At 43.5% G+C, this 22,369-nt stretch overlaps 1 protein-coding gene across 1 annotated transcript in view; it reads left to right on the top strand.

Moving 5' to 3' along the window:
* The window catches only part of SORCS3 (sortilin related VPS10 domain containing receptor 3), a 566,209-nt gene that overhangs the window by 235,531 nt on the left and 308,309 nt on the right, over positions 1-22,369 (top strand). Inside the window, exon 3 of the mRNA XM_012770778.2 lies at positions 12,644-12,743. Coding sequence (XP_012626232.1) covers positions 12,644-12,743 — 100 coding nt within the window. The remainder of the gene's footprint in view (positions 1-12,643; positions 12,744-22,369) is intronic.

Genomic DNA, 22,369 nt, shown 5'->3' with positions numbered 1-22,369 from the left:
AGATAAAATAGTTTTTCTGCTGGGTAGGCAGATTTCTAGTCTATAGGAAGGGTCTGCCTTCATTTTCTGAAGTCATTCTTATTTTCCAGGGATGGAAATAGGGAATGGTGGCAAGACAGCCATAGGAAGGAATGAAAACATGCCAAGGAACTAAGCTGACTCTCATAAAGCTGTGCTTTATGTAGATTGTTTTCATCGAGTCCTCCTAACATCCCTGCCTGGTGGTAATTATTATACCCATGTTAGAGATGGGGAAACTGAGACCCAGAAAGGTTAGGCAATGTTCGTGTTGCAAATAGGTTGGAGAACAGGAACTCTAACCTAATTTTGACTCCAGTCACCATCCTCTTTAATACCTGTAATGCCTCCCAGTAGGAAATGCCCATGGAGCTGCCCTGAACAGATGGGTCACTGAAACTCCTGTCATGTGATGCTTTGTAAAGCAGATGCTAAGTTACCATTGCTTAAATAAATGGCCAAACATTGAAGTAGAGCGCATAGCATTTGGAATCAGACGATCTGGGTTCAAGTTCCAGGATTGTCATTGCTCATTCGCTTAACCTGTCTGGGTCTCTGATTCCTCATTTTTATGGCTGGGATAAAATACTTATGTCAGAGGGTCATTGTGAGAATTAAGTGAACTATTTCAAGAGAAAGTGTTTTGTATAAAGCACAATACAAATGTTAGTTGCTTAAATCCCACCATAATTTAGGGTGACAGTCTTCCAAGAAATCAATTACTGAGTCCAAGTATGTGCCAAAGTCTCGATCCCTGACCTCAAGGAGCTTATAGTTTTGGTGGGGACAATGGACTGTGAAAATCAGAGGGTACAGGCCAAATTGTGCTGCAGATATATACAAGCAATGGGACCTCAGAGAAAGGAAGGATCGCTGGAAGGAGTGGTGGATGAGAGGGCTTCATGCAGGAGACTGGAGTTGAACTGTGGAGGTTTGAGGGGAGATTTGCGAGTAGTCTAAGTAGTCTATAGATTTCAATTACAATTTTTAAAAACCTCTTTCTAAGTTACATTCCTCTTAGGTCTACATAGTTTTTTGGCCTAGAGAAGCAGTTCCCCCAAAGATATCCACAGCCTTTATAGGGGATTAATGAAGTCAAAACTATTTTTTAATAATAATAAATTATTATTTGCTTTTTTTTACTATTATTTTCTCATGAGTATACAGGGGAGTTTACTAGAAGCTACATGACATATGATGTCATGACGGATTGAATACAGAAGCAGACATGAGAATCCAGCTATCTTCTATTAAGCCAGATATTAAAGAGCTTTGGAAAAAAAAATGTTGGTCTTCTTACAAAATTGTTTTGCTTTGGAAACTATAGTCATTTTCATAAAATTATGTTATATATGTTAATATGCAATGGCATTATTGTTATTTTAAAATGAATAAATATTGTAGGGTTTTCTCAGATGTACTTTCTAAAAGGATACAAACTGCTGCATATACCACTTATGAATTAAATCTCTCAAGGTCCCCAGTAACTTTTAAAAGGATGAAAAAGTCCTGAGCCTTACACATTTGAGAGACAGCCACTGTTAAAAACATAGTGTTCTGGTGTGAACACAGTAAAGATCTCACAGATTTTGACAATGCTTTAGTATCAAAATATATGTCCTTTTGGTATTTTAGAACATCTGTGTCCAGGAACTTCAAAATGATGATGCTCAATGTTGCAAGTATGCAGAGAAACTGGTACTTATGTACATTGTTAGCGGAAATACAGATTGACCAGAGTATTTCTGTAGGGTAGTTTATAACAAGAGCCTTGATGATAATATTTACCCTTTGCACTAGTAATTGTATTTACATGAATCTATCTCAAGGAAACAATGACACATACAAATATTTATGTCCAGTAATACACATTAAAGTTATTTAATATAAGAATTTGGCTAGAAATTGATCAACTGACCAGAGAAGATAGTTAAAGTAAATTATGATACATTCATACACTGGAATGTTGTAAGGCTTTAAAAAAAAAACACACTATGTTTTTGAAAAATATTTAATAACATGGAGAAATGCTTACACTATTAAGTGAAAAACCAGGACCCGAATTATTTACAAATAATTACCCCACATTTTTAAAACACTTGTATATTAAAGAAAAACACACCAAAATGTTAACTGAGTATTTCTCTGTATGGTGTGGTTGTAGTTGATGTCTATGTTGTACCTTATTCTTTTCCATGTTTTAAGATAATTATTTATACCATAAATTTTCAGTACCTTTTGCCTTCAAAAAGACCATAGGGTATGACATTCTTTTAATGCAAGGCTATGGCAACCAATTTACTGAGGCAGCCCATGTCTCCTGGGTTAAGTGGGTGCTGCCTTAGGTCTTGGAGGGGGCCTTTCTCTATGGGCCACAGTGGTGGTTTGAAGGAATACTCTATAACTTGAGAATAAGTTTAACTTCTAGCTAATTGCTTTTTCTTGCTTAGCCTTTCAAAGGAAAGCTTTTAAAAAATGGGGATTGTTTTTCATGCCCTTCAGCTCTGGTCTATTGTCAAGAGTATTTGGAGTGTAGAATGTAGGGTCCAACAGGCAATTATTTAAATGCTGTGCCGCTGGCCCAGTGCAGGGAGCATGCCAACCATTCCGTGATTCTTTTAAAGGAAGAGATAAATGAATTTAGGTTTCTGGGCCCATAAGGAGATGGGGGTGAATATGGCATTAGAATCTCAAAAAGGGCAGCTGCAGTGTACTCCTTGGTAAGTGGGAAGTTTCTCTCCTCTCCTGGATTGGGAGACAGGACGTGTTGGGAGGCTATATAGTATAGTCTTCTTTCTACCCAGATAACCAGTAAGATAAGACAGAATTGGCCTGGCACTAAGGAGCATCTGCTTTGTTGTTGGTCTCTCACAGCAGAACATTTCGCAGTCAGAAGGGAATCTGTCTGAATGTGACTATTTCAGTCCCTGGAAGGTATTTTCTCTGAGTATCTACCCTGCGTGGCGTTATTCAGCATGTTTAAGAGTTAAAAGAAACATCCAGGGTAGGTCCTTGACCTCAGAGAACTTATTCTGTCTGGAGAAAGAAGCTTCATGCACAAAATGTGAAATAATGGCATAAAATAACAGCAGAAAAGAAAAGGCGCAGGTCCCCAGGGAGCAGATACAATGCCCTCTGAGAGTGACCAGAGGCGGGAGGGAGATGAGAGGCTCGTGGAGGAGCACAGCAGCCAGAGGAGGTACTTACTCTCTTTTCTGCAGGGCGAAGTGCTCCTGGGAGGGGGAGACTTGTATTAATTGATAAGGTAATGAATGAAGGTGTTGAGTGCCTTCCATGTGCAAGGCACCATGCTCACCACTGAGAAGCAAAAGATTTAAAAATGAATGGGACACAGTATGTAGGTTCTCCCAGGGTAGGGAGAGGGTCTGAAGGCCTGTCCATCCATTCTCATTCCCCCATTGTTGGGCTGCACATGTTCTCCTGGAGGCTTCTGGATGTGCACACTCATATACAATTGCACACACGTCATGGGGCCCCAGCCAGCTGTATGTAATTTAAGGGGAAATGGTAAACGTCTACTTTCCAGAGATGCCTTGCTGAAACTGTCCGCATCCTTCCAGTGCAGGCCTCATTATTTTTTTCCCCAGGAAAACTTGATGAAAAAAGTTGAGTCTGTTTTCCCTAGACTTTAATTTGTAAGTGTTGGCCACCTGCTGGAGGCTGTCTTTGATTATGTGCAGCAATCCCTCCGTCTTCCCGTGCCTTTTGGTAGCTTACTGTTGATAGGGCGGGAATGAGATGGCGTCAGCCTGTCTGCTGGGGGTTAGGTAACTTCAATGCAGATGCTGCTTGCCGCGGAAATGCACGCGACAGTTTCTCCTCCAGTGATGACATTGTCGGTCAATCACGCTGCGTCCCAACAACCAACAGTGAAGTGAACCCCCTGATATTAAGACTGTTTAAGCTCCACAAAAATCCTGTGAAGGCAACTTTATATTCCCATTGAGCAGGTATGAAACACGAGACTTATGTAATTAGCCTGAGGTTCCACAGGCTGGATTTGAAACCAAATCTGCTTGACTCTGAAATGAATCCTCTTATGATTATCTTGGTCTTTTTCAATGCAAATGCTTGTCTGTAATAGAGTTTCCTTACAGATGAGTTAATTTACAGCTCCGCATTGTGACTGCTCAGGAACAATCCCTTTATTGCTGTGACTTTTACCTACATGAGTGAAACATGGATACATTTTTGTTTTAAAACATTTCAGCATTACAAATGAACTCAAGTCAGTACAGCCAACCCAGCCCACCCCAGTTCCCTATCCCAGGGATAATTTCTATTGCCAGTTATTTGTGTTTTCCCCTAGATTTTTATCTGCATTTGTGTACACACTTATAAACTTAATGGAAATATATTGTTTTGTTGTGTCTGGATACACGGAGGATGTACAATATATTATTCGGTAGGCGTTTTCATTTAGCATTATGTCCTACAGACTTTTCCTGATCAATAACCTAGTATTTACCTTATTCTTTAATGCTGCTGTATAGTTGAGTGTGTGTGTGTGTGATGTAAAATATACTATATTTTATTTAACCTTTTCCCTGATGATTGTCATTACATTCATGTGACAAACCTGCAGTGAATTATAGGATGTCAGGCCTTCTTAGGGGCCTGCTTTTGCCCTGTGCTTTCTCTGGAGGATTCTTTCCATCCCTCACCTGTATGATACAAACAGTCCTTTTGGCTGATAGGTTGGGATCTTTTGTCATTTTGAATCCTAAATATAACAACCCGCCAACCCTATTGTCTGAGTTGAGGTTCTTTAGTGAGAACGGATATGCTCACAGAGAGAAAGGCAGACCAAGGACACAAGCATTTGTCCAGACCCACACGCCTCAGCCTCATGTCCTAGATGGGACACGTGCTGGGACGGGGCTGCTGTCGGGTCTGCAGTGTATCCGATCTAAACCGTGGATTCTGCACGATTCGAGTCTCCGGAGTCGGCTAACCTCCAGTTTTCTGCATTTAGAACGCTGTGATGGCTCTCATTCAAATAGCTGGGGCAGGAGGAAACAGAGATGAATTAATTATCCCATATCATGGCGCCTCTCTTTGTGAGACTGGATAATGCGGCTGAAGAGTCAGATAACGAGAAGAGGTCGCAGAGAGCTTTGTGAGCTCCTGCCTTGGCATCAGCCCGCCTGTGGATTTTCTAAAGCAGAGGGTGGGGCCAGTACCCACTTGGAGAATGAAGCTATTTAAATCACTTGCTTTTGGCTCGAGATCTGAAATTAGTTATCTGGCTGGTTATTTGTGGTCAGGCTGGGTTTCTGCCATTGCAAAGATACAGATTAATTTGGCTTTGGGCATCGGCCCTAGGGGGAGGAGTGGAACAGGCCAGGAGGGCGCACCAGTGGTTTTCCATCACGGTGACTTGGTCTGCAGCCGTGCTGTGGAAGCTCCTGACCCTGACCTTGGAATGGGCTGTGGTTCCCCACACATGGGAGCTCCTAATAGCCTGCGGGCTTCGACTGCCGACTGCCCTCAGTGTGTCTTGCTGAGTGCACTCCCAAGAATGGCTGCTGCATGCTCCCCAAGGCCTTGCACTTTGAAGCATGGTTCTATCTTTTTATTTTCCAGACAACTGGCTCCTGCTGTACTTTTGTGATGACAATTAGAAATAGTGGCCAAAGATCCTTTAATGGTTTATGGGGTATCCATGTGCCTCGCCCCTATTAAGTGTAAGGAGTGTAAATCAAGGAAAAAGAAAAAAAAAAACAAGGAAATTTCTCTTGAGAACAGTACAATCAGGGGTATTTGTAAAAATGACAGCCGTAAGCATTTGTGGAACAAGGGCTTTTAGTAGATGCCGGGCTGGATATCTTACTACTCTTTATGGAATCCACATAATAACCATCCTCCGGTCTGAGCTAAGATTCAGAGATGTGAAGAGCTCTGAGTCCAGTTGTCTTTTCACTACTACAGTCTTTTTGTTGTTTTTACTTACAGCCATGCTGTGCACTTTCAGAAATTTTTTAAAAAAGAATCCACTTGCTAATTTCTTTAACAATTGCTGAAAGGAGCAAAAGGACACATGTATATTCAGAGAGTAAATAGGGAACTCCTAGGTATGGTTGACATAAGTGCAGAGGAGGGTGCAGACTGGAGTTGGAGGAAAAGTTCACAGCACAATTAGCACTGGAACTGGAAGTCAGAAAGGAGACAATCTGGACCACTGCCAGCCATGAGCGAGTGGGGAATGGGAGGTTAGGCAGGCAGACTGCAGGGGCCTTGAATGCCAGGCAGAGGCAGGTGTTTGGCCTGGTGTGGCAGCCAGGCAGAAGAAGAGGAGTTAGGGCATCAGAGAGCCTGGCAGGAGTCTTAGAGAATGTCTTAGAGACAAAAGCAGGATGGGGAACAGGGCTGGGGGCAGGGATTGAGATAGGGGTGGTTTTCTGATGTTAGCTAAAGCAGTGGCCACCAAATCACACCCCTCCTGCATTTGTAAAAAAGTGTCATTATTATAGAACCACACCCATTCATTTGCATATTGTCTTAGGCCTGTTTGAAGCTACAAAAGGGCTGAGTTGAGTAGTTGGGGCAGAGGTCTGCAAAACCTAAAATATTTACTCTGTGGCCCTTTTACAGAAAAAAAGAAGTTTGTCAACCTGAGCCAGAACTACTCCTAAGTGGCCAGAAAGAGGAAGCAAAGCACCAGGCCTGGCACGTGGTAGACGTCCTGGTTGATTGATAGATGTTAAGAAATGAGCAAAACAAAACAAAACAAAAAATTGCTAGCAGGAAAAGGAACTATCACAACTGTGGGTGTTTGCTAATTTTAGATTATAGCACACAGAAGGGAGTCCCCTGAGGAGAAGACTTCCAGTTGTGAGTGACTACACAAAGAAAGATTCCTATGTTTTGCAGAGCTCAGGGGCAAGAGGGGGAGAGGGAAGGAGGAGGGCCAAGGAGCAGGATGGCAAACGTGGAGGTGCTGAATGTGTAAGGACAGCAGCGTGCCCACCCTGATCCAGAGCCTCTGGTGGCCCCGGGAGAGCTGGCGGACAGCCTTCCAGAGCCCTCTCACCTCTGGCCTGAACAGGAACAGAGGTGTTGAACTATAGCTCAGCTCCGCCAGGAGGCTGACTTGCCTGCCCTGGCTCAAAGTTTTTCTTTTCTGTTTTTTACTTTTAAAAGAGCAGCCCGTATGCTTGTTGCCACCAGCCTCCCCCCTGGTTCACTAGAGGAGTGAGGGGTTGCTGGGTAGATAAGAAGCCTAGTGTAATTCATATCTCAACTCTTGAAACTGTAGTGGGAGAGCAGCCCTGGGGGAACAGCCAGGGGTGTGTGCAGCAGGGCAGGCTGGGGTGGGCATCCAGTGTGCCCAGCCACATTGAATCCTTTGGAATGCCTATCAGGATGAGACAAGGACTCAGAGAACAGTGGCAGGGCTCAGACAAAGAGTCGGCATCCTGGCATAGACCCAGGACATTGACGAGAGAGGACACCTTGTCTGCCAGTCAACATCAGGTACCCGGAGGGCGGTGTGCATGGTCCGTGGCTGGCAGACTCAGCCACACAGTGAGCAGATGAGCAGGTCCTTGGGAAGGTCTTGGAGTTAAGGAGCAGCACGTTTCTCTCGAGGTACATCCTCCTTGGAGAAAGTGTCATTCATAACCTGGGAAGTCAGAGTGATGTATAGAGTTCGACCCAGTAATTCCACATGGAGATGTCTCCCTAGAAAACCTTTCCTTCACAAAAGCACAAGAAGCCGTGTCTAAGAATATTCATTGTAATGTTGTTTCTAATAGCAAATTTTAAGAGAAAGAAAAAAGTAACAAAAATACTTACCAGTGGTTGAAAGGACAAATAGATGGTGGTTTATTCATAAGTTGAAACAGAAGGCAGCAGTCAAAATGAATGAATTATAGCTGGGTGTGTTGACAGGGATGCAGTTCACAAACTGAAAATTGGGTGAAATTAGCAAGCTACAGGACATATATTCTGTATGATAACATTTATGCATATGTTAAAACACTCAAAAAGGTTATATGTTGTTTATGAACACAGATGCTTGTTAAATCTAGTAGTGGCCATGTGATCGAATGCTCATTGTGCTTTTCTGTGTCCTGGAAAAAATTTATAAAGAAAGAATGGGCTGGGAGGGGGCACATGCACACATGTGTGCACAGACACGGCAGTGGGTTGGAGCTGGAGTAACCTGAGCCATGGGACATGAGCCCCGTGGTGGCTGTGGTCATCTCTCGTGTGCCTTCCAGGTGAGCTGGGTGCACCCAGCCAAGCAGGATGTGACTGATACAGTGCCAGGCCCAGGACGGGCTCAGTGCATGTGTCATGGTTCCAGCATGGGTGCCCTGAACATTTCAGTTTTATGACCCTAGTGTCAAGATTTGAAAGGCTAGTGTTAAAATTAGTGAGATGAGCCTGTTTTCTCTGAGTGCTCCCACTGGCAGATGTTGAGTCACAGGGTGGAGGATAGTTTGCTTTCTTGTAAGAGCGTGGTCTGTGGGCAAAGCTGTCTCAGAATGCTGTGGTCACTGCAGTGTGCAGCATCCATGTTGGAGAGGACAGCATCGAGACACGCTCAGTGCCCCTTGAGGTGTCTTCACTGAGCGAGACGTGTTTCCATCACAGTGAAGGAGCAGAAACTGCCGGAGGCAGGGAGGAGGCTGAGCCGCAGAGAGCGTCCTTTGTTGGGAAGTCCCCACTCTCACTGGCTGCTTCTGGAAGGTAGCAAAGTCTTTGTGAATCTCTGTGTCATGCAGCTTGCAAAAGAGAGACCATGTGTGGTGATAAGCATGTTACCTTCCATGAGGGTCATTTGGATTCTGGAAGGAAGTTCGTTGTGACATTAGTCATACAGGGAGCCCTGGAAATTTAGCTCATATAAGATTTTTTGCTATAGACAATATGAGGAAAAGTTGCTGGTTGTAAAACAGCTTAGCACTCTGTTGGTGTGATAATAAAAGTTAAGGTCCAGAAGGGGCCTTATGGTTATTTGAGTTAAACCGCATATGTTAACGAGGGAATGGGGCTTAGTAATGATCCTCTCCTTCACCAAATTCTAGCAGGGCTCCTCTGGGGTCTTTGTTAAGTAGGTCCATCCTTGGGCGTGTTCTCAAGAGCCCAATTTTAGCAAGATTCCTGCTAAATCACTTTAGCCAGAATGTGTCAGCCTTTACATCTGATCAAAGTCCTCATCCTTCACTGTCTTCCAGGTGGTACCATTACCCTGGCCTGCTTCTAGCAGGAACCCTGTTAGGTCAGTGAGCAAAACTTACCTGAACCCTCTTTGTGATTTTCCATCTACTGAACCCCACCCTGCTTTTTGGGAAAAACTACAACTTTTCCTTGTTGTGTTTGGAGTTGAGTCCTATCTCTCAAAACCCCTGTTGTAAAACCCCTAGCAGTGGTCCCTATATCTGTTGCAGAGTTCTAAATACAGTCTGCCCGATCATCTTAGAGAGTGTCAGAATAATTTTTTCTTTAACAACCTTAGAGAAGTGGCTTGTCCAGGGTAACAGTTAGGGTACATTTCAAAATTAGTTCTAGAGTCTAGACTTGTAGACTCCAAGTTCAATGTCCTTTCCTCATACCATGCTGCCTTCATGCCTTCAAGAGTATAGAATTAAGAAGTAATTAACTGTATAAAATGTTTTACTTGTTTTAATAAAAATGCAAATGACAGCCTCTGGAGATCATGGTCTGTCTCCTCTCCTGCTTTGTGTAGGATAGTTGCTTAGGGTGATTGATCATTTAACCTTAATCTAGTACGAGTAAATTAGAGATCCTTCCCTGTCACTAGATGCTGCAGGACTGACCAGTCTGCACCAGTTGTGCCAGACTCTAAAGCGTCAAGTGTATTTTCCAGGAATGGCTACATGCTGAGTTACACCACATTAGTGGTTGCTTAAACATTTGTGAATAGGTTTGGACAAGTTCATTAATTAATCCATTCATTCTTGTGAATAAAAACAAAGTAAAGCAATACAGAAACAAATATATTCAGCATTTGGCTGAATGGCACCAGCCATAGTGCAAGCCATTGGAGCTCTTATAAGAAATGGTTCTTGCTTTCAGGGAGTTATAGTGAAGGAAGAGATCTCAGAATAAAGGCAGTAGAACCAAAACAACAGGACAAAGAGTAAAATAGAAACAGGGACAAGGTGATATAAGAACACAAAAGAAATTGTGATTAATATTCCCCTGGGGAAGTTGGAAGAAGGGTGATATTGGAGTTAGATGTTGAAAGTTGGAGAGAAATGTACCAAGGAGAACAGGCAGGGGACAGGTCGCTCAGGCAAAGGGAATGCTGTGTGCACAGTGGAGGTCAGCGAGAGTGCAAGACGTGTTTAGGGAAGTTTAGTGAGGCTGGTGAGAAAGGAGCAGTGGAGCAAATGGCTGGAAATGGGTCCAGAAAAGGAGGTTGAAGCCAGATTTTACGATACTGAGCTGGGAATCTGCAGCTTGACTGGGGGCAGGCAATGTGTAACTAGTACCAAGCAGTGAGGGGATAGATATGGGTGCTTGAAATATAACGTGATAACAGCATCGAGGATGGGTGTGTGGGGGGAAAGCATTGGAAGAAGAGCATCCATTTGGGGGGGCATTGCAAACACGATGATGTATGGGCCACTGCGTGGGTGTGAGGATGGGAAAGTACCAGGGATCTAAGTTATTTCGGAGATAGAATCATGAAGACATGGAGATTGAGCTCGGTTCCAGAGATAAAGGCAAAGAGAAAGACCAAGAGAGTACCAGAGCTTCTATGCCTGGGGTTGACAAGAGACAGAGGATATGAAGTCAGATTTTTGGGTGACCGATTATTAAAGTCAGCATAAGTGATGACCACGAGGAGCCAGTAGCCCAGGGAGGGATTTGAAATACAAATTTGAAAATTTGTTTATTCAGTAAACTCACTGAGTGTGCATAATGTGTAAAGTCTTGTTCTGTGCAATTTGGGGAAAAATGAATGAATGCTTTTTAATTTTTATTTATTTTTTTTAACATTTTAGTGTACCTGTAGCCTGTTAGGAGGTTTCCCATTGTTGTATTTTTGCATCCTCACAAATGCCTTGTGAGATTAAATTACTCCCATTTTTCAGGTAAGAGACCTGAAGCTCTAGCCAGGTAAGTAACTGGCATATCATCCTGCAATGAGAGAGCTGCAGGTGCAGGAATGAAACAGAGATTTTGGTGTGCCCTAAGTTCATGTTCTTTCCTCTTACCATAGTGTTCTGCAAAGTTCCTTGTCCTTGAGGAGCTTAGATTGTAGTTAGGAAAACAGAACATAAAAAAATTAGTCATGACACTATCAAAGAGTTAGACAAGATATGCATGGTGTGCCTTGGGTGTCCAACGGTGGGGAAAGTTGTTCTGGTGAAGAGGAGAGTTGAGTGATGGTGATGATGATGGTGAGGGCTAGTGAGGCGAGGAGACGAGGGAGGGTCTTCGTGCCAGGCCTGGAGACCAGGAATCTGCCAGGTTGGGTGGGGGTGGGGATGACTCTTAAAGGCCATCACATAGTTTTGCTACTAGGCTTCTGATGCCAAGCTGTGGGCCAGGGCAATACCAGATTAGTGTTAGAAGGTGGATAAAAGGCTTGGAGAAAAGGCAGGAGCTTGGGAGAACTAAGGCACCAGGAAGCCAAAGTCAAGGCCCAGAGCCAGAGTTGGGACTGAGTTTGAGGCAGAATTCAGGCACCCACAAGGTCAAGGGCCACAGAGAAAATAATTGACCCCTGAGCCCTCTAAAGCCCAAGTAGGAGAAGCTTTGTGAGTCTAGCCCAGGAGGGTGGTGACAGAAAGCGGAGGTGAGAACCCAGCAGTACTGTATGGCAAAGGGAAGGAGGTATGTGTGGGGCAGGGGTGGGGTAGGTGGAAAGTGTGGCAGGGCGGCTGGCTGCTTGAAGTCCCCTGTCTGGCACCCTCTCTCCTTCCTCCACACGGAAGGGCACTGTGGAAAGGGAGGTGCAATGGTGTGGCCTGCCTTTGTTCTCTGAGCATTTACTCTGGTTTTGGCATAAGGTGAGACTACTGGAAATTAGGCCCAAAGCAAGGGCAGGGGGCCAGCAGGGTCATTGGAAAGATGAACAACTGGAAGCATCTCTGCGTCACCAGCTTTTACCCCTGGACAAACCCACATGGTTGCCCCTATGTATATCATCAAACCCTCTGCTTTTCGTGGCCTCATTTAGCCACTGGACCCCACAAGTTCTTTGGGCACTTCCTGCCCCTCTGAGTGTCCCCTTTTTTCAGGCTTAGTGCAGTTGGTGTAAAGCTGGTGGCACCCAGTGGCCCCACCACAGCCCCACGCAGAGCCGGAGGGCTGGACAAACCTGGGAGGCAGGTGGGCTCTCCAGCACCTCCTTTCATTGCCCAGCTTCACAAAGGGCAGAAAAGTAGGTCTCCGAGAAAGGCCAGGAGCAGAGGGGAGCATGGGTAGTGAGCACATGCATTAGTCTAATTGCTCTTCTAAAGTTAATGGGGCTTTTTATCTCTAGAGAACACTTTTAAGCACTCATGTGATTTGGGAACAAAGGTGCAGGTCGGTCAGGGAGAGGCTGGCTCCCCCTTAAACCTAATCTCCCGTTTGGTAAAACAATCTCTGCCTTTCTTTTCTTCTCTCTTATCTGCAGGTCAACGGATTATGGTACCACCTATGAAAAGCTGAATGACAAAGTGGGCTTGAAGACTGTCCTCAGTTACCTCTATGTCAATCCCACCAACAAAAGGAAGGTAAGAGACAGGTCAGGAGGTCTCGAGCACTCTTGCTGGGTGGCAAGGCTGCTTAGGGCTGAGGGTTAAGAAAAAAATCCCGCCAGCCATGGAATAATTTCTGTAGGCCTGGTTTATGTGCCAGGAACTTCCCAGACTCTGTAATTTTAATAACTGCCCTGATGGTAATAATACTAGCAACAGCAGCAGCAGCAGTAAAATTATCTAACTATGTAAGTGATTGCTCTGTCTTATCTCATTTAGCCTTACCATCAATCTATGGAGTAGAAATTATTGTGGTACCCATTTTACAGGTGAAGAAACTGAAGCTCAGAGAGATTAAGTGACTTTCTGGCCTGAATCAAACAGTGGTAATAACATCTAGAATTTGAGCATGGGTTTGCTTGACTTCAGAGTTGAGTCTTTCTACAGCGTCCCTCTCGCCAGTCTGTTTTCCAAGAGCCCCTTATTCCCAGGGAGTCCATTTCTGCCAAGGGAAGGAAAGGCAGCTCCTGAATTCCAATTCTTCAACTTGTCTCGAGCTGCTGCTGAGGCAGAGGAGGACAGACTTGGCTCCCCTGCCCCCATCCCACTTCTCTGTTTTTCTCTTGACTTAGTGGCCATGATGGAATTACATAAGGTCAGACTCTGGTCATGGAAACCTACTGGGAGGAGGCCTGGATTCCATGGAACAGTGCACGGTTCTAGAAAATAAATACTGTACAATGTATTGTCTTTGGGGAGATGTGATCTTTCCTCAGCTAGGAAAGCACTGCTGTCTAGAAGTTCGGGCAGGCCTGGTTCAAACAAACACACCAAATGACCACATAATTGGTCATTTTAATATTTCTAAAAGGCTAAAACAATGGCACCGCCCAGCTCTCCTCTTGCAATCTGATTTGCATTCCCCAGTGGTTTTGCAAACACTTCCTTCATTGAGGTATGCTCAGGAGCGAGCTCCAAACTATTGTGTGGATGTCCCCAATCTCTGATTCCAACATAGTAGAGTACAAGCTGTGGCTGAGAATGGTGCCTGTTCATGCTGCTCAAAGTGGAGCAGCTTTGGCTCAAACCCTTAGCATAGCATATAGACCCACCACTTCTCCTTGCTCCACCTGCAGTACCCCTAAGTCCCCCCAGCAAGGAAGGAAGCAGAATCGTTGCCTCCTGGTTGATTGATTGACAATCAGTCAATGTGGGCAATTGACAGCCAGGAGATCCAGCCAGCTGCAGGGATTCCCAGACCCCTAGACTATGCCCATTGGCCAAGGGCCAAAGCCTGGATGATCAGGATGGCTGGTTAGGTACCTGTTACTGGTTTATCTGCTTCTCTTTTCTTTGTCCCAAAGGGTAGTCATTTTTGCATTTTTCAGTATTGTTGTTTGAATTATTGAATGTTAGAGCTGGATGGGACCACAAATTTCATCTATACAAGTGGTTATTAATAGTATTTTTCAAATTCAGTTTTAAACTGGCATATAAAATTGTATGCATTTATCATGTACAACATGTTTTGAAGTGCATATACATTGTGGAATGCCTAAATGTAGCTAATTAGCAAATGCATTACTTCACATAGTTACCATTTTTCTGGTGAGAATGTTTATCCACTCTCTTAACATTTTCAAGAATACATTCTATCATCATTAACTATAGTCACCATGCTATGCAATAGATCTCTTGAACTTATTCCTCATGTATAACTGTACATTTTATGTATTTTTGACCAATATCTTCCCAACCTCCCCTTCCCTAACCACCCAGCCCCTGCTAACCATGACTCTACTCTCTAATTCTATGAAATCAACTTTTTTAGATTCCACATATGAGTAAATTCACATGGTATTTGTCTTTTTCTGCCTGGTTTATTTCATGTAGCATAATGTCTTCTATGTTCATCCATGTTGTCGCAAATGACAAGATTTACTTCTTATTTATGGCTGAATAGTATTCCATTGTGTATGTATATCATGTTTTCTTTATCTTTTTATCCATTGATGGACTCTTAGGTCGATTCCATATCCTTGGCTGTTGTGAATAATGCTATGATAAACATGGGAATTCAGATATCTCTTCGATATAGTGATTTCAATTCATTTGGATATATACCCAGTAGTGGAATTGCTAGATCATATGGCAATCCTATTTTTAATTTTTTGAGAAGTCTCCATACTGCTTTCCATAATGGCTATCCTAATTTACATTCCCGCTGACAGTGTGCTTTACAGTTTTTGAACTGCAACTCTTTTGCACGTGTGATTAAAGTTCTACACCTCCTCTCTAGAAACATGTCTATGCTACAAAAATTTTCATACATTTTGAAAGGTTTGTGAACACCCCAGATCCCACCCATGTAACCAAGATGTCCATGGAATCTCAGTTAGGAATCATTTATCTATACCAACAGTCTCATTTTACAGATGAGAGAACTGAAGCCAAAAAAAGCCCACATAGCCACGCAGAAAAAGGATTCATGATTCGAACCCAGGACTCTTGATTTTCAGTCCATATTTCTTTGCATCAGCTCATCCTGTGCACCTTTTCCTCATATACAGTCATAGCCTAGGTGTTCAAAATTGCTTCCTGATTTTGAATTAAAGCTTGGTGCTGTGCCTGTGATGGACACAAGATAAAAGTTGACTGAATCAAGTTGGTGACAGTCTATACTAATTCTTCCCCTGCCTGTCTCCCTTTTGAGAAGGAAGCTGAGTCTACAGAAGACAGCTACCCCAACTTACCTGGTTAGTGGCAGCATTGGCAGTTGGTCTCATAACTCCCAGGTTAATGCTTCTCCCATCCTGCATGATTGCCTTGGGGTCAGTGGATTCACAGTGGGTGTGTGTGCTTTGGGAGAACTGGATGTTGGGCACAGGAAAGATGCCCTGCATTACTGATCTCTGACCTGTATCTGAACCACAGCAGAATTCATCATATTTTCATGTAGATGATATGTTAATGCCCACTGTCTTTGTAAGGATTTTCCCTAAGGGATGGATTCCTAAATGGATTTTCGTATGAAAGGTTGTACCTGTTGGTGTCCATTTTGGTATTCATCTATCATGTGTGTTTCCTGTTGGAAACTCTTGTAATAAGTCCTCTCTTGGTCTTTTGCTGTTTTTCTCTACTCCTGACTGTTTGAACTCTATGTAGCACAACTTGGCAGTTCTTAGCAGTGAGGTAGACAAAGAGTGGGTTAAGGCAGATGCTGTGGGTTGGAAGGAACATGGAGCTGGGATTTTGGAGATCACTGGTACAGAAGTGCCACCTCCATTTATCCTTCCCAGAGCTGATGGCCAGGCCGTGGGCTCTCCAGGGCAATACCTCGCAGGAATTGCTGCCCAGTGAACAGAAGTTAGGCCTGTTTCATTTGTCTTCTCTGAGAAACATCACCAAAGTACAGTTAACTCCTATGTAAGAGGAGCTGCCAACCAGAAAGTTAAAGGCACAATTTTCTTCACTCAGATTAGGGAAGGACAAATATCAGACTAATGGCATAGATTTATTTTTTTGAAAATAGCAATAGAAATTAATGTTCTCAAGGAGCCCACGTGATCCTGAAGTGCTTTCGGTATTATCTCAGGAAAGATGAAATTGGATTCCTTTTCATTTTATTAAGTGGTATGGATTGTATCCTGAGAGTCTAGACATTGGCAGTGCACATATATTCTACACAATGACTTTCTCTTAACCAGAATATTCAGTTTCGTTGAAGTCCCCCTCTTCTCCAGCCACTTAAGCAAAATGACAGTTTGATATAAATGAAAATACTCATTTCTTTATTAGTCTAGAGTTCCAGGTCATTATGACCTTGTAATGCAACTTGTTTTTAGTTTTCTTCTTAAATATGTCTTGAAGTTTAAACCTGTTTTCGTCTGGATTCTCATCTCAGCTTGCATCATGCAGGATTCTTTTAATTCTCTTCTCTCAGTACCTCAATTATTTGTAGCTCCCTGTGTTCATTGGCCAGCTAATGGTAGTCGTCTCCAGCAGATTTTTAAGTTCATCTTGGTTGAAGCACTTGCTTTCCGCCTAATGAGTTATTTATTTAACAGATGGCTGCTGCTTTCCTTGGAGGCTATGAATACATCAAATGAGATCTGTTGCTTCTGGCAAAACAGTAAATTGAGCTTGTATTTATTAATATATAGTTTCTCCCAAAGCTAATTGTTGATTTTTTGAATACTTTTTTGACAACATAAAATCTGCAAATATAGATAGTTAATAAGCCATGAAGTTGAAAGCAGCAGTGTTAACCTGGGTATAGTTTCCTTCTCCCAGTATAATATGAGTTAGCATTAACTGAGCACCTACTATACACTAAGCTCTCCTTTAGTAGCTTTATCTATGTGATTTCTAATCCTCACAGCCACTGTAGAAAGCAGGTGAGATGAGAAAATAGACTCTAACCCTAACCCCAAGGCTGTATTACTGTAAATGGTGGATCTTTAATGGCCTTCCCAATGGATTTGTTTTGGGGACAAATTAGTCGGGTTATATTCAGGAATTATGGGCTTCCTTAAGAAAGCTGGGATTTGGACTAGTAGCATTTTCTTTCTTGTAGGCTGCTAGTAGGGTGTCATCATTTTATCTACAGGGTGTTATAATTCCAGGTCTAAATGAGAGTATTGATATGAAATACTCAAAGCTACTACAGTTGAGGTTGTCCTGGACTATCTTCCTGTGGTGTGTTGACATCAGCATTATTTTAATGACCGAGACCTGCCCTGACTGTATTTAATGTGAATTCTTCATCATCAGTGGCTATTTGGCTTTCGCAGACCATCAGCCAATTAGCTCATCACCTGGGTTTGAACCCACCTTCCTTAAGGGAGCCCAGCATTGCTGAATTTAACTGAGCCTGGAACTTGGAAGGTGAAGAAGAATGTGTTAGTTCTAGCAGCAAGAGTGTGTAGGGTTTGCCTCCCGGTGGAGGGACTCTGCAGCGGTGGGGCCTAATGAGCTCCAGCTCACAGCGTCCCCTTCCCTTTACAGGAGATAAACGTCCCTGGGTCCCCAGAACTCATTACTGTCAGTTGATTCTTGTCCTTAGGCCCATGCGGAATGGTAAGGGCCAAGGTCAAGTCTGTATTTACCAGAGCTGTGCTTTGCACAAACAGGCTGAATGTTCTGTGCCTCAGCAGAGCGGGGCTTGACTCCCATGAGCCTATTTGAGAACGAATCTTTGAGTGAACAGGAAAATGCAGGCATGTAGTGGTCTAATTGCTCTGGCTCAAAAGTGACTGCCATGGGCAGCTTTGGAGACAGCATGTTGGAAATGGCAGAGAGCGTATGTGGGTCTGACTGCCGGGGAATGTGACCAAATTACTGCAGAAATGAGGAGAGTGTGTGTGTGTGTGTGTGTGTGTGTGTGTGTGTGTGTGTGTGTGTGAACTGTAAGGTCTGACATCAATATGGGATCATGACTTCTTTTTAGTGAGCTTTGAATAAGGTCTAGGAGCTGGCATAAGTTCATTACTACAACTTATTCTAAATATTATTATTAATCCCCTCAGCCTGGTAGTTTTATTCCCATTTGACAAGTGAGGAAACTGAGGCTGAAGCAGGTGAACTACTTGATTTTAGTAAAATAGCTAATAAAAGGGGATCCACAATCCCCATTCAGCTCTTGCTGACACAGGGTTAGCTGCCACTGCCACAGGTAGAAGGACCAGGTGAGCTGCAGTCATTACTCTATTAGTAGTAACCCTGTTGCCTGGAGTTTTCTGCTCATTAGTGTTAGAGGATTAGTAGTTTCTTGGAGGAGGAGGGGAGTGTTAGATCCTCCATTCCTAATTGATTTACCAGCGAGAAGGATAATTACTTCCAGGCTACCCTGCAGAAATACAGTGGGAATTACCAGTCAGATATCTCCGATGAGCAAGCAGCCTCCGTCAAGCTGTGAAAGAGGCCTTGTGTGTGGTCGGATGCTGGTTATGCCTGTGTCATTCTTTTGATACAGCAGTGTAACCCTGAGTCATCTCTAACACCCTGGAAAACCTTTAAACAAAACACAGCACGGAATTTTAAATTATTGGACTACTGCTTGTCCTGACCCGTGTCTCCCAAAATTGTTGGAGGGTCAGGGAAAATGAGCAGTAGAGTAGTACACTTTCAATTCACAAATGTGAGAGTCTCTTACACTGCAGTAAAGCAAAATAAGGTGCAAAGATGATTTTACACTGCTGAGCAATCTGTTAAATGTCTAGCTCTGAGCAAAGTATTTTTTTGGAGGGGGAAGTTCCCTGCTTTCAGAAATGTGCAGTCTACCCGGGCAGACAAGATGCACAAAAGAAAACAACTGCATACTTAGACCTGAGTTTTAGATTCAAATACAGGCAGAGGCCAGAACGTAATGCCAATGAGGATGTGGGCCAGGTGGGGACTTTGGCAGCCCCTCTGTAAAGGGGTTTCCACCACTAGGTTCTAGATGACTGTTGTCATGTGAAAATGAGGGTCCAGGGTAGCCAGATGTTGTTAGCATTCTTGCTTTTTTTTTTTTTACACTTAAGCGATGTTTCTATATAGATTTTTTTTATATGAAGCTTCTGTGCTTTTAAATGTTTTCGATAGGCTAGGATGTGGAATTTAGGGTTTAGGGGCTGGCAAGCTGTACCAAATCTTCTTTGATTCCTTATATCCAATTGGCATTATGTACCATATTCTGAGTAGTAAGTAATTCTATGGGTGAAAAGTGAGTGTTTGCCATGTAGTCTTTGGGAACACAGGCTAACACTTAGCAGACTCTCTTGCTGGGGGACTGCCTGATGCTTTTATTGACTCAAAGGAATCACATGGTAGGTCCTTCAGTACAAAGGGACTCTTTGTGTCATTTAAGGGTAAGACTACCAGAGTAGGAGAAGGAGGCAGATGTCTGCTTTCCAGTCTTGGTTCTGACCCTGAGTAACTGTCCTTGATTAAGCCAGCCCTCTCTCAGAGCTTCCTTTCTCCTATTTGTATGAAGACAAGTTTGAGTTCTATACGTTTTGAAATTTCTGTAGCTCAAGAAGTCTTGACAGTCACCATTTAGACAGTGTTTCTCAGAGGGTTTTGTGGTGCTATATGATGATCCATAGGCTTTTTGGTTCACTGGATAGCCTGTTGGGATTCCTTACGGCCAAGTGTAATTCTTACGGCTCTTGGTTCCATGGCCAGAGGGTTGCTGGCCAAGCCCTCCTACTCAGACCAGCTTTTTGGAAGTTACAGTCTCTTGGTCAGAAGGTGGGTCCCTGTAACACACCGGCTGTGCTGATAGAACTCAGAGCAGCAGCAGCCTTGATGACACAGGTGAGGGGTTCCATAAGCATGAACCAATGCAACTTCATAGGAGCATCTCTGCCTATCCAGGCATACACAGCTCTGCTCTCGTAGGCAAGGGAGCTAGAGATGCTGCCTAGATCATTCTGGAAACTCAGGATAGAAGATAGCACTTATCACAAGAAAAGGCAGGGGCCCATCTCTTCTGTACCACACACCCTCTTTCATGGCCATTGACTTAGTGTAGCCTCAACCTGACATATCACCTTTGTGGGCCTCTTCTCACCCCCTTCATGTACATAATAAGCTCTCTGATATAGAGCAAGGAAGAGAATCCCCTCTTAGTGTCAGTATGTGTTTCTGTCCACAAAGGTAACAAGTGTGTATGGTAATAATAACAACAATAATAATAAGAAGCAGCAGCTAGTATTTTTGGGAATTTACTTTGTGCCAAAAATTATTCTAAATGCTTTACACAAATTAATTCATTTATTACTTCACCAACAATCCTATAATGTAGGTACTGTCATTATGCAATTTACAGATGATGAAAGTTTGGCATCAGGATGCTAGCAATTTACTCAAATTTGTTGCTGATGGTCACTTACCTTGGTCTAATGTGCTCAATTTAACTCAATTCCAATCATATTTAATTCTTAGATGCACTGCATGTTGGAGCTTAAAAGGCTCTCATTTAAGAGAGGAGGCTGCTTCTCAGGGACTTGTCTGAGACTGTGAAGTCATTTGCAGCAGACCTGGGGCTGGAATTGTCCACTGACTCCTAGTCTAGTGTTCTCTTCCAAGCCTACAAGGCTGTTGACAACTGGAGAATTCACATTCAATGGAGAATCCCATCTGGGTACAGGAACGAATAGAAGTATGGAATGATAGGAAAATGGTATTCCCCCCCCCGTCCTGCTGAATGTTGGCAGTGGCCCTGGGGTTCAAAGGGACATCCACAGCTTCTCAGTTCCCAGTCTCAAAGCCCAAAGGGTGTTTCAGCTGGAATACCATTTCCAGTGAACCTGGGTGGGAAACCAAGGACCTGGCATCTAAACTACCTCTTGCATGTTGGAAGCACAGAATGATTGAGCAGTGTGACCAAAACCAAGTGTCTTGGTAAAGAAACAAGAGGCTGGCTGGATTCTGGGGGTGGGGGTGGGGAGAGAGCTATCTGCAAAAAGAATCAGGATTTCTGGTTTAGGTCTTTCTCCTAACTAGCCCTAGGGAATTGGGGAAGCCATTTGGATTCTCTGATCCTCAGCTTTTCAATTTGTAAAATGGGGATGAAAGATCATTTACCTGTCCCCTCGTTTTAGAAATATAACTAGGATAAAATGAGAGATGTGATTTTGCTCTAAAGAAATAAGCTACAGAAGAGGAGGAGGATTGTTACTATTGGGCTGGAGCTGCCGTCGCCATCACAGCCTGGGTCCCGGGGTCTAGCCTCCCAGCTGTGCCTCTAGTGCTCACCTAGCAGCTGCTGCTCCCCTGCTGAGCTGCCCGCTCTCAGGCTTCCTTGGAGAGGATGCTCGCAGAACCCCGCGTCTGTTCAGAGCCCTGTGTCCTGCCGCATCCAGGAGGCTTCCTGCCACCTTCTCTTCCCCGTCTTCTTCCCTGTCCCTTAAAACCAAACCTGCCGGTGGCCTGAGCGAGACGGATTGCTCTGCTGGTGGAGAGAGACAAGGTCCCCCTCACGTTAATTCACAACCACCTCGTTTTTCTTGCCTCATAAATTAACATAGTTACCAAGAGGCTGGAGCGGTGTTTTTGGAGCTGTGTTTAGGGGGATAATGGGTGAAAGGAAGGAGTGAGAAAAGGAAAACACAGCACATGGACCAAACCTGCTTCATTTGATGATTCTAAGTTCAAACCTTTTTTTCTTCTTGATGTGTCTAGAAAGAGAACCAGAAAAGACCTGCCCCCGTCCCCAGAAAGGGAAAGCATTGGTCCTCAGCGAAGGGAGGGAGGGTCACTGAGGGGAAAGACGCTGGTTAGGTTCCATCCGCCTCTGCGAGGGTGGCCCAGTGAAGGAGTGGCCGTGAAGTATGCTTCAGTTCAGACGAATCACTTAAAGGAAAAGGAATCTAGAGTAATTCTTGGAAATTCACTCTTTAGTCACAAAGTCCCTTTCTCAGCAAATATATGTATGTGGTTCCCTGTATAAATTACTGCAGTGTGCTCTAGCCAGGAATTTATTTAAAGGCTCATTAAAATGATTACTAGATTTTTCTTTTGCATTTTATTTGAAAATGGGAAGAATATAAACCTATAGCCTGGCTTTTTTCCAAAGTGCCCTTTAGGGTTTGCATGAAGTATATCACTTTTTTTTTTTTTTTTAAATAAAGATACAATTTGTAGTAAGATTATCCAGGCATTTAAAAGGAATAATA

The sequence above is a fragment of the Microcebus murinus genome, chromosome 14 (genome assembly GCF_040939455.1).
Source record: "Microcebus murinus isolate Inina chromosome 14, M.murinus_Inina_mat1.0, whole genome shotgun sequence".
In the NCBI taxonomy this organism is placed as follows: Eukaryota; Metazoa; Chordata; class Mammalia; order Primates; family Cheirogaleidae; genus Microcebus; species Microcebus murinus.
The sequence above is the reverse complement of the archived record's forward strand: the minus strand, read 5'-3'. Positions and strand labels throughout refer to the sequence as shown.